Here is a 14087-nt window from a genome sequence, read left to right as displayed (position 1 = left end):
GGTGAGAATGTGGAGAAACTAGATCTCTTGTACATTGCTGGTGGGAATGTAAAACAGTGCAGCCACTCCGGAAAACAGTTTGGCATTTTCTTACAAGACTAAACATGCAGCTACCATATGACCCAGCCATTGCTCTCCCGAGCATTTATCTCAGACGAATAAAACTTATGTTCACATAAAACCTGTACACAAATGTTAACAGCAGTTTTATTCATAATAACCAGAAACTGGACACAGCCCAGATGTCCCTCAGTGTGTGAATGGTATATCCATACAGTAGAATCCTATGAAGCAATCAAAAGGAAGGGGCTGTTGATACACTTGACAACCTGAATGGATCTCCAGGAAATTTTGCTTAGTGCAAAAGCCAATCCCCAAAGGTTACTGTATGATTCCGTGTATATAGCATTCCTGAACTGACAAAATGATAGATGGAGAGTGGATTAGTAGACGCCAGGGGTGTGTGGCTATAACAGGGCAGCATAAGGGATCTCCATGAGTGATGGAGATGTTCAGTGTGACTGTGGTGGACAAATGAACTTCCATGTGTGATAAAAGTGCATAGAACTAAACACACATGCACACAGATGAGTTCATGTAGCAAGGTCGATGCATTTTGTCAATGTCAGTTTCCTGGCTGTCATATTGTCCATTAGGGGAAGCCCGGTGAAGGGTACAAAGAGTCTCTTATTATTTTTCACAATTGCATGTGAATCTACATTTCTTTCAAAACAAGTTTTAAACATTTGAATAAACATGTTAAAATGTTTATTATGCATCCAAGTCTCCAACACACATCTCACAGAGGATGAAGTGGTGTGAACAGATGGTGTCCCACTGTGAAGAATAAGCTCCATGTCCATTTGGCATCTGTCCCAGGACAGGTCCTGTGCTGGGCACCGCAGAGAAGGTATGTTTATGCTGGCCTGGATGCTGGGTGAGGATGCTAAGCCAGGACGCTGGCTGAGATACTGGGCCCTTCCCTCCCCGACCTGCAGGGGGCAGTCTGGCCATGCAGTGATGGGGCCCGCAGTGGAGGCGCTGCAGGGCTCAGCTTCTGAGTACCAGCTGTATGAGTACCAGCTCCTCTCTTCTCCTCCCCTCCCCTCCCTCTCTCTCTCTCTCTCTCACACACACACACGTGCACACACATGCACGCATGTGCATCCCAGAGCCCATGAGCTCATTCTACCCATGGCTAGCAGGCTGGGTGGGATCATTTCTCCTTGAGCTCTTTGTCCGGCTCAGTTTCAAATGACTCATGAGTGGCTTTCACCATCTCCCCAAGGAGCCCCCCTTACTGGCCCCATAAACCTTCCCAATTAGGCCCCAATTAGGCAATGTTTTCTGATAAGCAGCTGCTCACCCACTCCTTCCAGACCACCTGAGAGAACCACTCCCTGTTCTGGGCAGCATCTGGGCAGCGCAAGCTCCCCAGTCTGGCCCTCCTAGATCCTCCCCAAACCTCATTCTCATCATGCTGTTGGCTGGGCAACTGAGGCCTGAGTGGCTGAGGAGTGGGTGGGCATCAGCTGGGAAGGCGGTCCTCTGTGCGTTCGGTCTCTGTCTCTGGCCCTGGGAGGAGGCGACTGAGAAAGCCACTGAATTGACAATTGAGGCCTTGCTTCTGCATCCAAACTAGGCCTTAAAGATGTCGGGTGGGCCTGGCCCAGGGAGGTGGGCTGCCCTTGCCCAGCTTGGGGTCATGGTGGGCACCCCCAGCTTTGCAGGAGTTTGCTGTTCTGCTGAGACCTGGGTAGCCCCCTCTGCATGGCTGGGTGTCAACATTCTCAGGACCCACTGCTGTGCATGATTCTGGCAGTTCACAGCGCCAAGGTCTCCATGAAGTTGGATGTTTGCAAAAGTGCCAGTGAGCCGTCACAACCTACCACCCTTGTCTTTCCTGTCTCGGGGTGGGCTTTGTTTCACAGTACACACCCCTCCCTGGCGCTGATGAGGTCCTCTTGGAGCTGTGCCCATCAGCCCCTTGGAGAGCACTGCCATAACTCTGGTTAGGAACATGTACAGGGTAGAGACGCAGCCCAGCCTGGACCACTCCTTGCTTTCCCTCATGCTGCACAGGGTGGCTGCAGTCCCCTTATTACTGTCAGCTTGTCCTGCCTCATACTCTGGATGTCCTTTCCCAGAAAGCTGGCCTGTGCCAAGCAGGCTTGGGTGGCCATGGCAGGGGGAATAAAAAAAGCCCCAAGCCGAGGTTTCTCTAACAGAAACACGGGGCCACTTTGCCATTGGCCAGAGCATGCTATGCTGGAAGAAAAAGCTCTGACCTCCTTGGATAACACACCCTCCTCATGCTGTGCTGAGGCCAGCAAGATTATCTGGAGGTGGCTTAGCTGGTGAAAGCAGGAGACTGGGATCATGTGTTTGCCACTGCCCCACCCCCACTTGCTTTGTGTCCTTTGAGCTAATTTGCCGAGTTCTCTAGGCCTCAGTTTACCATCCAGGGTCAACTGAACCAGGTGCTGGTCTGTCAGTGGCTGTTCCACGTTCATTTACCTTCCTTCTCCACGCTGGGCAGACACAGTGAGGCGAGGCCAACGTGGGATGGCCAGGGGAGGTGTTGCAGGTGACCAGAAGCTGCAAAGGTGGGCTGGGGCTGGGTGTGGGGGAGGCAGGAGTTGTGGACACAGAGGTGGGAAGCACCTGGCCCCCTCCAAAGAGGTCCAGACTGCATGGGCGCCTTGAGGTCTGTAGGCAGTAGGGCCACCTTGGCCATGGAGGAGATGGGAATGCAGGCAGGGGCGGGGTGCGGAGGTCAGACCTGATGGGGAGGTATGAGGCCTGGGAGACTCCTGGGTGAGGGAACCTGTGTCCCCAGGTCCAGCTGGGGTGGGGGTAGCTGGTGGCACCACCTCAGTTGCTGCCGTCACCCCAGGCACAGGGGGCAAGGGCAGCCTCTCCCAGACCCTCAGGGGTATTCCCAACGTCACTCTGCACCGGGCACTGCCCCCCCCCCAACCCCCCCTCCACTCCACTCCCATGTTGCATGGCCCGGCAAAGTCTGGTCCTCCTATAGACCTTGGTTCTCACTCCCTGGACTGAGGGGGTCTCTCAGAATTCCTCCCCTGCTGATACCTGGGGGAGGCTTAGCACTCAAAATAAGGTGCCATAGGGCCACTCAGTCTGGCTGGGATAGCCCCCCAAGCTGCTATGAGCTGACAGCCCCCAGTGAAAGCAGAACCCCAGTCTTCCTTCCCCTTCCACAGATGGTGCTCATCTCTCCAGTCCCCTTTTTGCCAACTATAGCCCTGCCAGTCACTGGCTCGAACCTCAGCTGGCTGCCTCTTTCCTTGGGACTTTCTGGGTGGCCAGAAGAGAACCCTCCACTCCCCACAGAATGGAACTCTATAAGGCCTACAGCGCCTTCCAGACACACATTTACAATCTCACACTTCATTTTTTTGGACGTAATCTCTGTGCCTTTAAACATGTCATCACTTTGCGTCCCCTCACCCCATGCCTCACACTTCCCGGGTGTGGGAGCCAGCCCTTCAGGTGGAGGCCCTGGGGGCTGTGTTGAGGCCCTCGGAGGTGGGGATGACAGGGTGTCCCCAAGCCCTGCAGTCCAGGTGGGCTGGGGCTGCTTTGGTTGGTGTTCTCTTTGCTGTGCCAGCCCTGTTGGTGAGGTGGCCGAGTGTGGTGTGAGCAGATGAGGGCATTGGAGGGCCCCCTCCCACAGGAAGAGTCCCCGGAGTGGGGAATGATGTGAGGCTGGTCACACCCACAGAGAGGCAGAACTATGGGCAGAGGTTTCTACAGTGTGACATTACAACTTAGAAACACGACTCCCTGGAGTTGGATGGGTCTCAGATGGGGAAACTGAGGCCCAGAGAGAAAGTGATTTGCTCAGGCCCCATCTTCTCCCCACCCTCTTCTCACCCAGCCAAGCACCCAGGTCCCCAGGAAAGATGGGGTATGCTCACCTGGGTGGCCTTTTAAGAGAGGTGAGAGCCCAAGGATATGTCCTGCTCTACGGGCCACTGTCAGGGTACATCTTTGGCCCCCCTGTTTTGTGTCGCAGCACTGTCCTGACACAGGTCACAAAGCAGTAGATCCTCAGAGCCCACTAGCCCAGCCTTTGGGGGGTGCTCAGACTCCCAGACTCTGGGTCATTGTGCCCAGAAGCAGCAACTCTGAGTACAGATGTCTGATAGGGAGCTGGGCTCTCCCCTTCAGGCCCAGGACTTGAGGGCTCTGGCAGCCCTGGCCTAGTGGGCCCATGGAGCTTCTAGTGTCATCCGAAGGCTGGCATTTCGTGGACACTTATCCCACAGCCTGGACCCCAGAGCAGTGCTCTCCTCCCTGGTCTGTGGCTGTTGACATGGAGAACCCTTGGCTCAGGGGTTTCTAAGGTTTCTCCTTGACCCCATCCTGTGTCTGGTAATTCGTGTTACCTGTTTTAATTTTGGTTTTCGGTTCTCGGACACTGACTTGCTTTAGCAGTGGCTCTGCGTCATCTCTCCTCCGTGTCCCTGGCAACTCCTCTTGCCTCTAGCAGCGCCAAGACTCCTTTGTCCAGTTCTCACAGTACAGAGGTTCTGAGAAGGAGGTCACCCGAGGATCAGCGCTGGCAGTGACCTCAGCCTCTAGTTCACCTCCCTTGATTTAAGGATAGGAAGAGAGAGGTCCCAAAATGTTGAGCGACCCGGCCCGCACCATCCCTCATCAGGTCGCCTCATTCCCAGGACAACAAACCAGGGAGCAGAGCCCCTCTGGCCTCGCTTCCTGAACTGTCAGTCTTCGCAAAAGGCAGGGGCATCACCTGCTGGCTTGTCTCCCCTTTCATGCAAACTCCTCCGGGAGCCGACGCGCGCGCTCCAGCTCCGGACTGACACCGGAGTCCCCTGCGGCACTACCCCTTGCCTTGCGGCCAAGAACTCCGCCTTGGCCCCGCCCCAGGCCACACCCCGCCCCCGCGGCCGCCCCAAGTCCCCCACCCCCAGGTCCCCCAACGCTCCCACCCGCTTGCTCCCACCCGGCTAGCCGCCCAACGCCGGCCCCGCCGTCTTGCCCCAGGCCACCAACGCTCTGTCTTGGCTCCACCCCCACAGCCGCCCTGGGGCTCGTTCCCTTCCCCCGGCTCCCGCCACGCTCCCGCCCCTTCCGGCCGCCCCGGTTCCCACCCGCCCCCTCGCGTGCCTCCCTTCCCACGCGCGAGGCGCGCCCTGAGACCCGAGTGGCCGGGCAGCAACGAGGCTGGGCGGGGCGCTGGCTCGGGTTTCGGCCCGCCCCCGGCGCCGGCGTGACCCCTCCCCGGGCGCGGGCGGGGCCGGGCCAGCTGGCCGGCGCCCCGCCCCCGGCCTGGCGCTCCGGGCGCTATAAGAGGGCGGCGGCTGCGGGGCGCCCAGCGCGGGGCCGGGAGCGCGATGGTCAGCCGCCGCGGCGCGGCAAGATGCTGGATGGGCCCCTGCTGGCGCGCTGGCTGGCCGCGGCCTTCGCGCTGACGCTGCTGCTCGCCGCGCTGCGCCCCTCGGCCGCCTACTTCGGGTAGGTGCCTCGGCAGCCCGGCGGGCGGGGCGGGCGGGCCGTGCCCGAGGCCGGCGCGGGCGCGAGGGCGGGGGCGACCCAGGTGCGCGGGGCGCGGTGCCCGGGCTAGCGAGGGCCCCCGGGTTGCCTGGAGCTGTTTGTTTGCGGAGCCCGCGTCGCTGGGTCCGCGAGTCGGTGTCCCCGTGGCGCGGAGCGCGGAGAGGGGCCGGCGTACCCGACGGGCTGGCGTGAGGCCCCGGTCCTCCGTGACCCCGGAGCCGTAGTCGCTGCGGCCGCTCGCGCGGCCGTGCGTGAGGCTCCTTGGAGCTCCGGGACCAAGCTCTGGTTATCGGCTTCCTTAGGCCAGGATTTCTTGCCAAACGTCTGGAGCCTCCCTGGCCCCTGCACACCCACCCCCCCTTGCAGTTTCCCCCTCCTTTCTCTCCTCGAGAAGTTAATTTAACAACAACAAAAAAATACGTACAAAATCCAGATGTTCCTTGCTCAGAGCCCCAAAGGGAAAAAAAAACTCCAGACTGGAGGAATTTTATTTTTCTTGCGCTTTGCTTCTGACGTTCGCTCGGGCCCCGGCCCGCGGGAGCGCGTCTGTGGGACCTCTCCGGTGCGCAGGGCCCAGCCCAGCCGTGAATGCTGCCTCCCGCCGCCTCCAGGGTCGCTGTCCTGCGCGCTTCTCCGCAGCAGCAGTTAGTGTGGTTTGGGCTCGTCTCTCTCCGACGTTCCTTCCTGCCCTTCCTCGTTCCTCGCTCCCAGATCTGGGATGTCCAGACGGGCGAGCTTTGGGGACCCTCGCTGTACTCTGCAGATGGGCACACCGGGGTCTGGGTGGCATCGTGTGGGCAGCCCTCCGGATCTCCCCAGTCTCCCCGCCTCCTTACCCCGTGCCACTCCTGGAGCCGAGGCCACCCTCGCGTCCTGCCCAGTCCCTGTCCTGCGTGCCCTGCGGCCGTTCCCGGGCTGCCGCCCTCCACCCGTCGTCACCTGTTCCCTCTCCCCTGGACCAGGCGCCGGCGCGCAGCGTCCTGGCCGGCAGAGGGCCCCGTTGGTCCAGAAATGTGGCACTGCCAGGGCAGGGAGAGGCCAACTGGGCGAGAAGCCCTGCAGGTGTATCCTGTTCTCAAAGAAAATAAAATATTTTCATGGGAAACTTTCCCTTTGTGTTTTTCTCCCCCCTCCCCCTTCTCCTGTTCTTTTTTCCTGGGTTGTCTTCCAGGGTCAGCTCCCTGTCTCCTTACCCTGGAGACCCCACCCCGCAGCCAGAGCTGTGGCTGTGGGTTTGGCCCGCCTGGGGCCCAGGCTGTGCAGAGGCTGGCACGCCCCTGCATGCCATCTGTGCAGCCTTTGCCTCACCCTCTCGGGCAGAGGGAGGGTCAGAGGCTGGCTGTCTGGCTGCAGGTCCACGGTGAGTCACGATGGCCTGTCAGCCAGCTGTGCCTTCTCGCTGTCCGGGCTCAGCCATGGGTCTGCTCACCAGGCTTCAGACACACCCTAGGCTTGTCTGCGCCACGCTGTGCTCTGCTTGGAGTCTCCCTGCTGCTGGCCTTGTCTCTCTGGGAAGATCAGACCCACAGGGTGGCGTTCAGGGTCCTGGCTCCCGCCCTCCATCCCAACCCCTGTAGCATCCCTCTTTTTCTCCGTGTTTTCTCTGCACTTTGTTACCTTCAGGGAAGTGTGGCCAGTGGCTGTGTGGCAAGTCAGGAGGGCTTGGAGCCCCTGTGGCTTCTCCAGCTAGCCCTTCTGGCCCTGCTCTTTAATCCCAAAGGCCCGCTCAAATGAGGCTTCCCAAGTCCTGCCCCATGGGTAGCATAGAAAGCAGTTCTGCTGCCTCTGCTGGGGGTACACCCCACTTCCCCCCTCCCCCTGCCACCAGACAAGAGAGACAAGACTCAGCTTGGTGGATGGAGGTCCTGGAGGATGGCAGGCTCTGTGCCAGCCCCACAGGCAGAGAAGGTAAGGGACCTGGTGCTGGAGTCCACTCAGGATAGCACCAGGCATGGAGGCCCAGCCTCTGGCTAGCAGTGACTGGCTGAGCCTGGGTCTGGGGCCCTTTCTCCGGGCTTAATAAAGGGGCAGGAGCCAGAGGGGAGGGGGAGGAGGAGATGGCCCAAGGCAGGCAGGGCCAGGCAGGGCTGGGCCAGAGCCAGGGGGCCTCTCTGTGCCTTATGCTGGGGCTTCCCTCCCCACCCCAAGTACAGAGGGAACAGGGGGAAGGAGCTGGGATCCAGCCCTCCTCTCCCTTCCCCCACTCTGAAAGCTCTGCCTGGCACAGAGGCTCACAGGCAGGGCAGCTCCAGTTACAGCCCAGAAACCCAGAGAGGCTGGCCTGGGGGAGGATCACGTGGGTGGTGGGAGCCCTCCCCGCCCCGCCCCCCCGCCCCCCCACCCCCCCACCCCCCCAGGCTGCAACCCAACCCGCCCTGCTCCTGCTGTCCTGCTCAGCCTCTGGCCACCAGGCAGGGCCCTCCAGGTCACCTGCCTGCCATGGGAAAGGGGCTCTCCTCTCTTCCTCCCTGGCCTGACCATTCTTTTTGGTGTGATTAGCAGGTGGTGTTTCCATCTGGTTCTCCTGGGGCTACAGAGATGTCTGTGCTCTGGAGGCCTAGACAGCTGGCCTGATGCTCTCTTGGAAGGAAGTGGAGCCTGGCTCTAAGGAGGAAAAGACTGTCCCAAGGTCTTGTGGCAAGTTTGAGATACAAACTTGGACACCCCTCCCTGCTGCCAACCACCAAACCCCCTGCCCCACCCCATAGATCTGGGTGGGCTCTCCCATACTTTGCTCCTCTCTTGGCGTTATCCTCAGGTGAGAATATAGAGCTAAAGGGTGGGCCTTGTGTGCTGAAACCTGCTCAGGAAGGGATGCCCCAGGCCCTGGGGCAAGCCACCCTTGTGCTCCCCTGAGCCTGGAGCCAGGGGCTGGATCTGGGGATGTGGGGGATCTGTGCTTGCCAGAGCAGGGTCTGGGCTCCCCAGCACCTTGCTGCCTCTTTCTTAGAGGTCCCGTGTGTGTGCTGAGCCAGCCCCCTGCAGAGGCCCCTGGGGAAACTGCTAGACAGGCATCCAGGGGCTGCACAGGCCAGCGGAGGCCTGAGGCTTCCAACGTGATTAATCTTCTATAGAAGTAAGAAGGGGCACGGTGAGCCCTGAGGCTCTTTCGTGGTGTTGGCTTCAGCACTCCATATTATACAGGAAGCATTTGCAGGGTGATGTGGGGGAGTGGGGCACTGCTGTGAGATCTGGGCTCGTCCCAACTCTCTGGTCCAAGTAGCCTGGAGGCCTGCATGGAAGAGGCAGCACCAGGCGTGACACTAAGGGCTTCCCTAGCCCATGAGGGGTGCTGGGAGCCAGTTTGAAAGGCAGCTGAGGTGCTCTGGACCATTGCACATGGGGGAGGGCAATTGGCCTTAGGGCCAAAGGTCTTTTTGTTATTGAAACGTAACTCACATCCTGTAAATTTACTTAGTTGAAGTATACAGTTCAGTGGTTTTTAATACACCCACAAGGCTGTGCAGCCAGCACCGCTATCTAATTCCAGAACATTTTCATCACCCCAGAAACCTCATATCCCGTCTCCCCCTCCCCCAGCCCCTGGCAACCACTAATCCACTTTCTGTTTCTGTGGATTTGCCTATTCTGGACATTTCATATAAATGGAATCATACCATATGTGGCCTTTCGCGTCTGGCTCTTTTCACCGAGCATACTGTTTCCACGATTTATTCACCTTTGTAGCAAGAATCAGTACATCATTCCTTTTTGTGACTAAATAATATTTGACTAGCTGGACATAGGGCAGTTTTCTTCCACCTATTCATCTGTTGATAGACGCTTGGGTAGTTTCAACCTTTTGGCTATCGTGGATAATGCTCCTGTGAAAATTGGTGTACACGTTTTTTTTGGCTGTATGTTTTTAGTTTTTCTCGGTACATACCTAGAAGTAGAATTGTTGGATCATATAGTAATGCTACGTTTAACCTTTTGAGAAACCACCAAACTGTTTTCCACAGCATCATTTTACATTCCCATCAGTAATGCACGAGGGTTCCAATTTCTCCACTCCTCGCCAATGCTTGTTAATTCTCTGATTTTAAAGAAAACATATTTTTTTGTTTGTTTTTAAATTCTGGCCACCCTGGTCGATTTGAGGTGGTGTCTTGTTGTAGTTTTGATTTACATTTCCCTGATGACTAGTGATGTTGAGCATCTTTTCATGTGCACAGTGGCTATTTATAATGTTTTATTTTGGGGAAATGTCTATTCAGTTTCTTTACCTACTTTTTGGCTCAGTTGTTTGTCTTTCTGTTGAGTTGTAAGAGCTCTTTAAATGTTCTAGATCTATTCTTGGACTGAGGAAAACCTGTTTTCTTGACCTGTGAACTGGCATGCTCTCACCCCTTCATACAGGGGCTGCACCCATGGGTCTTCACAACAGATCTTCCCCCTGCTTGGCCCCCAGTGGACTATGTGGGGGGCCAGGGCGCAGGTGGCTGTTCATTTGCTGGAGGCTGGTCTGGGGTTGGGGCTAGCTGGGGGCCCTGCTCGAGGTCTGCCCCAGAGGGGCTGCTGTCATTGGGGTGAGGGAGGGCTCTGAGTGCGGGTCAGGGAGGGTCGACTGCCCAGTGCCAGGAGGTGAGGGCATCTCCTCTGCTTCTCTGAATACTGAGCCTGGGGCTCAGCTGGCAGTCCTGTGTGGCCACGTGCCTGCTGGCTGCTTGGAGGAGGGGCTCCCAGCTGGTCCCTAGAGTAGGAAGAAGGAGGGAAGATTTCCTGGGCAGCAGGAGCGAGCCTAATGGTAGAGTGGTAGAATGACAAGGCTGTACGGTGAGCCTGTGAGTGGGCAAGGGGTAAGATGGAGCCCTGCTGAGAGAACGATACAGCTCTGACAGGGGCTGGGCGGGCTTGTGTATGGGGCTGAGGGCTGGGGCTCACCTGTAGGGGAAAGGCTGGGGAGACCCAGAGTCCACTGGGGCTAGGGAGGGGCTGACAGAGGGAGAGGTGTCCCAGGGGATTCCCCGGCCAGGGGTGGTGGTGCTGTGAGCTAAGCAGGCAGGAGCGTGGGGAGTCACGTGGGTTTGGGCAACAGGGCAGGTGCTACCCATGGAGACCCACCTCTGGACAGACATGCCCGAAACAGTCCTGCAAGGCCTCAGGTCTGGTGTTTGAGGGAGAGGCCATGGAGAGCAGTGTGCTTCAGAGGGTCAGGAGAGGGTAGGCCTGCACTGGCAGCTGAGGTGGGGGAGGGCCCAGGCGATGGGGCCCTATCCACAGTGTCCAGGGCAGCTGAGGGGCTGGCAGGGAGATTGCTGAGGCCCCTTGGAAGCCCTATGGGTGAGACCTCAGAACAGCAGGTGACGAGGGATGCAGGGCAGGGGCAGCAGGCTGAGGGAAGGTGCCTGGGGATGTGGGGAGGGCTTCAGGTCAGGAAAGGGAGCTCCAGGGACAGGAGAGGATAGAGGGGTGGGTGTGGAGGGGCCTGGGCTTCCTGCCTGCAAAGGAGGGGGGATTCTTCTTAGACTATGGTCCAGGACCTCTGTGGCCAGTAGAGGGACCTAGGTGTTCCAGGTTCCCAGCCTATGGGTCCAGGGCAGACATGGGGAGGCAGAGGGGATCCCTTGGGGAGCTCACTGCCCCTTGCATCTCTCGTCTCCAGAGTCCCTCCTGCCTCCCCCCTTCTCCTGGCCAGTCTTCTCTGGGGGGCTGTGGACTCCCAAACTGTTGGCCCCTGCCTGGCCTATTGTCCCCTTCCATAGGCTCCTGGGGGGGCCCTGCCCTGGCCCCCTAATACAGAGACCAGATAGAGGCAGGTGGGAGCATCAGGCCAGGACTGGGCCTCTGGGCTGGGAATCTCGTGCACACAGGCTGTGGAGTCCGGTGGCCTCTTGGTGGGGTCTGAGGTGAGGAGGAAGCCGCCGCCATCTGGCTTCCCTCAGCTGTGTGAGCAGATGTTCTGCCACAGCCGGCGGCCGTCTGGACGGGAGGACAGCTGGCCTAATCTCACCCCCGTCCTTGCCACTGTGGTCCAGGACCTGACTCCAGAGCCATGGGCACTAGCATGATCCTGCCCAGGCTCTCAGGGTGGCCCCAGACTGAGGGTGGCGCCCACCACCCACCCCAGGGGCCTTGTGATATAGAGGACAATAGAAGTGTGTGGGTATTTTTTCTCCTGGAAAAGAATGCACACACACGATTCCTCCCGGGGGGCTGTGGGCCCTGAATTCGGGGAGGAGCGATGAGCTGATAAGGGGCCTGGCTTGGCTTTCCTGGCTGTAGAAAAATGACACCTGTCAGCAGGGCCGGCACTCAGCCCCCTTAATCCCAGCCTGGGGGGCACCCGGCTCCCTTTGTGTATTGTCCCAGAGGTGGGGGTGCCCCTGCAGTGCCCACCCTGGCTCAGCAGACTGCAGGAGGTTTCAGAGGAGGCGCAGTTGTCTGGGAAATGGGTGAGGCCAGGCCCCTGCTTGAAGGTCAGCCTCTGGTGGGTGGGGAACAGGGCCACTGTCCTCATGGGGCTACCCATCCTCCTGGGTCTGCCTCAGCTGTTGCCTCTTACAGGAAGCCAGAACATAGCCCAGAAGTATCACTCCTTACCTGTAGCTCACCTCTGGGGAAGCCAGGAGGTTCCCTTGTGGTGTCTCCTCCAAACTGCGCTGGGCTGGCTCTTCCGAGGCCTGTGAGGGGGCCCCTCCGCTTCCTGGCTCTGCACCCAGGAGCCTGGTGTGGGGTCTGAGGTGCTCGTTCACCAGGTGGCCCAGCCCCCTGCTCACCCCTGGCCCTAACCTCCACCACGCTGCACCCACACTTGCTGACTGGGCCATTACACCTTCCAGCGCAGGGATGGTGGGCCAGGTGCAGCAGACACAAGACAATGGGGCCTAGATGTTGGACAGAGGCTTTGCGGGCGTTTTTGCTGTGGTGCCATGCTGAGGGGAGAGGGCTCTGCTGGAGCTCCCAGGGTGGGAGGTGGGGGTTGAGGACCCCACTGAGCGAGGGTCGGGGAGGTGGGAGCAGGTGGCTGCCCACGGTGCATAGCAGGTCTGAGCAGGCCTCTGGAGTGGGGCTTGGTAGCATGGGCTGGACGATGACCAGCCTGTTTTCCTGCAGGGACTAATCATTAACGGACATCTGTGGGCTGGTCCAGGGTCTCCAGAGGAGGGCAGCCCCACTCAGGACAGTATCAACCTGGGTGGTGTGCTGGCCATCTGGCTCTGTGACCTGCGGGCACAGCCCGCCATGCTCCCCTGCTCCTCCCAGTGAGGTTCCTGGCTGGCCTGGTGCCCCTAGCCACAGGAGGAAACCCGGCCGCCCAGCTGGCAGGCCCTGCACCTCGAGACCGGCAGCCGGACGAGGGAATGGAAAAAGGCAAGCCTCAAGCTGCGTTTGTTTTTCTTAGCGATACCTGAGGTAGACGTGGCCAGGGAAGTGGTCTGGCCCGAGAGTAGAGGCTGCCAGGGGCTCCCAGACCAGAGCACACCAGACCTGGCTCCCTCTTGGACAGAGGGAGCAGCAGTGGCTGCCTCAGGCCACCCCAGGGTGGGGTGTTGATTGAGGCTGTCCCAGTGTTCCCCATCTGTGTCTGGCGTGGTGCTAGGCCCCTGGGAGGCCAGCTCCAGGAAGGAAACCAGATATCAAAGTGATGCTGGTAGTGGCGGCGGTGGTGGTGGGGTCCGGTGGCTCTCCGAGCACCTGCCCTGCATCTTGTCCTTTGTGGCAGCCCCGTCGTGGGTCCACAGCCATCTCTGAGGCCTGGGGGTGTGGTGACCAGGGCACAGAGGTGGCCTGGTCACTCTGGTTCCTCCATGAAGCCACTGCAGCCCGTCTTCTCCTTGCGGCAGTCAGTGAATCTGGGGGTCCAGTGCAGCCTCAGCCACCTTCCTGGGGGCTTTCGGCATGCCACTGTCCAATCTGGGCTCCATCGTCCTGCTCTGGAAAGGGGGCAGTTGGCTGGTGGCCCTCAGAGTCTGGGGGTCCCACGAGTTCTGCTCGCTTCAGGGGCCTCGTGTGGATGAGGACCTTTCTGTTAGGCTTGGGGGTGCCAGGCCTGGTGGGCAGTGCTGTGGGTCCCAGTGTAGTGGAGTTTACTGAGTCCTGTGTCTGCCAGCTGACCCCCAGGGTGGCCAGGCCTTAGCTAGGCAATCCCCTGGACAGTGATGGATCTGCGGACTGACCAAGAGCTCTTCGTGCCCTGGAATCTTCGGGGCCCATGAGGTGGGGAAGTCGGGGCCTGGCAGTTCTCACAGCTGATGGAGGTGACAGCTGTCACAGACACAAGGTCTCTGCCACAGTGTGACCTGTATGCGGGGAGCTGCCCTCCCGCCCTGCTCAGCCCCATCCCTTGGCCCTCACCTCCTCCTTGGCACGGCAGGGCACCAAGTGATGGTGGAGCTCTCGGGGAGCCCCAGGCTCTGGTGGCGTCTATGCCCACCCCACACCCGCCTGCTTGGGTGGGAGGCTGCAGGCCACGGGAGGATGGAGGGTTAATCTCAGAACCAGTTCTCAGTACTGGAATTTGTTTTGAATTTGATTCACACAGAAATTAAACGCCGTCTGGTGGGGCTGAGGTTTCCTTGGCAGGGCGCTGTGGCTTC

General features: G+C 59.3%; 1 protein-coding gene and 1 long non-coding RNA gene across 2 annotated transcripts in view; one reads left to right on the top strand and one right to left on the bottom strand.

The window, feature by feature from the left end:
• Positions 1–308: 308 nt before the first annotated feature.
• On the bottom strand, positions 309–6485 carry LOC132517379 (uncharacterized). Its single transcript, XR_009539727.1, has 3 exons — positions 5972–6485; positions 4416–4620; positions 309–4049 (listed from the first exon to the last, which is right to left on the bottom strand). It is a non-coding gene; the product is annotated as an uncharacterized LOC132517379 (long non-coding RNA).
• WNT9A (Wnt family member 9A) overlaps positions 5358–14087 on the top strand; it is a 26179-nt gene continuing 17449 nt past the window's right edge. Inside the window, exon 1 of the mRNA XM_060144452.1 lies at positions 5358–5508. Coding sequence (XP_060000435.1) covers positions 5414–5508 — 95 coding nt within the window. The 5' untranslated portion in view covers positions 5358–5413. The remainder of the gene's footprint in view (positions 5509–14087) is intronic.

The sequence above is a fragment of the Lagenorhynchus albirostris genome, chromosome 3 (assembly GCF_949774975.1).
Source record: "Lagenorhynchus albirostris chromosome 3, mLagAlb1.1, whole genome shotgun sequence".
Taxonomy (NCBI): Eukaryota; Metazoa; Chordata; class Mammalia; order Artiodactyla; family Delphinidae; genus Lagenorhynchus; species Lagenorhynchus albirostris.
Note: the sequence above shows the minus strand (reverse complement) of the source record. Positions and strands in the feature narration are given on the sequence as shown.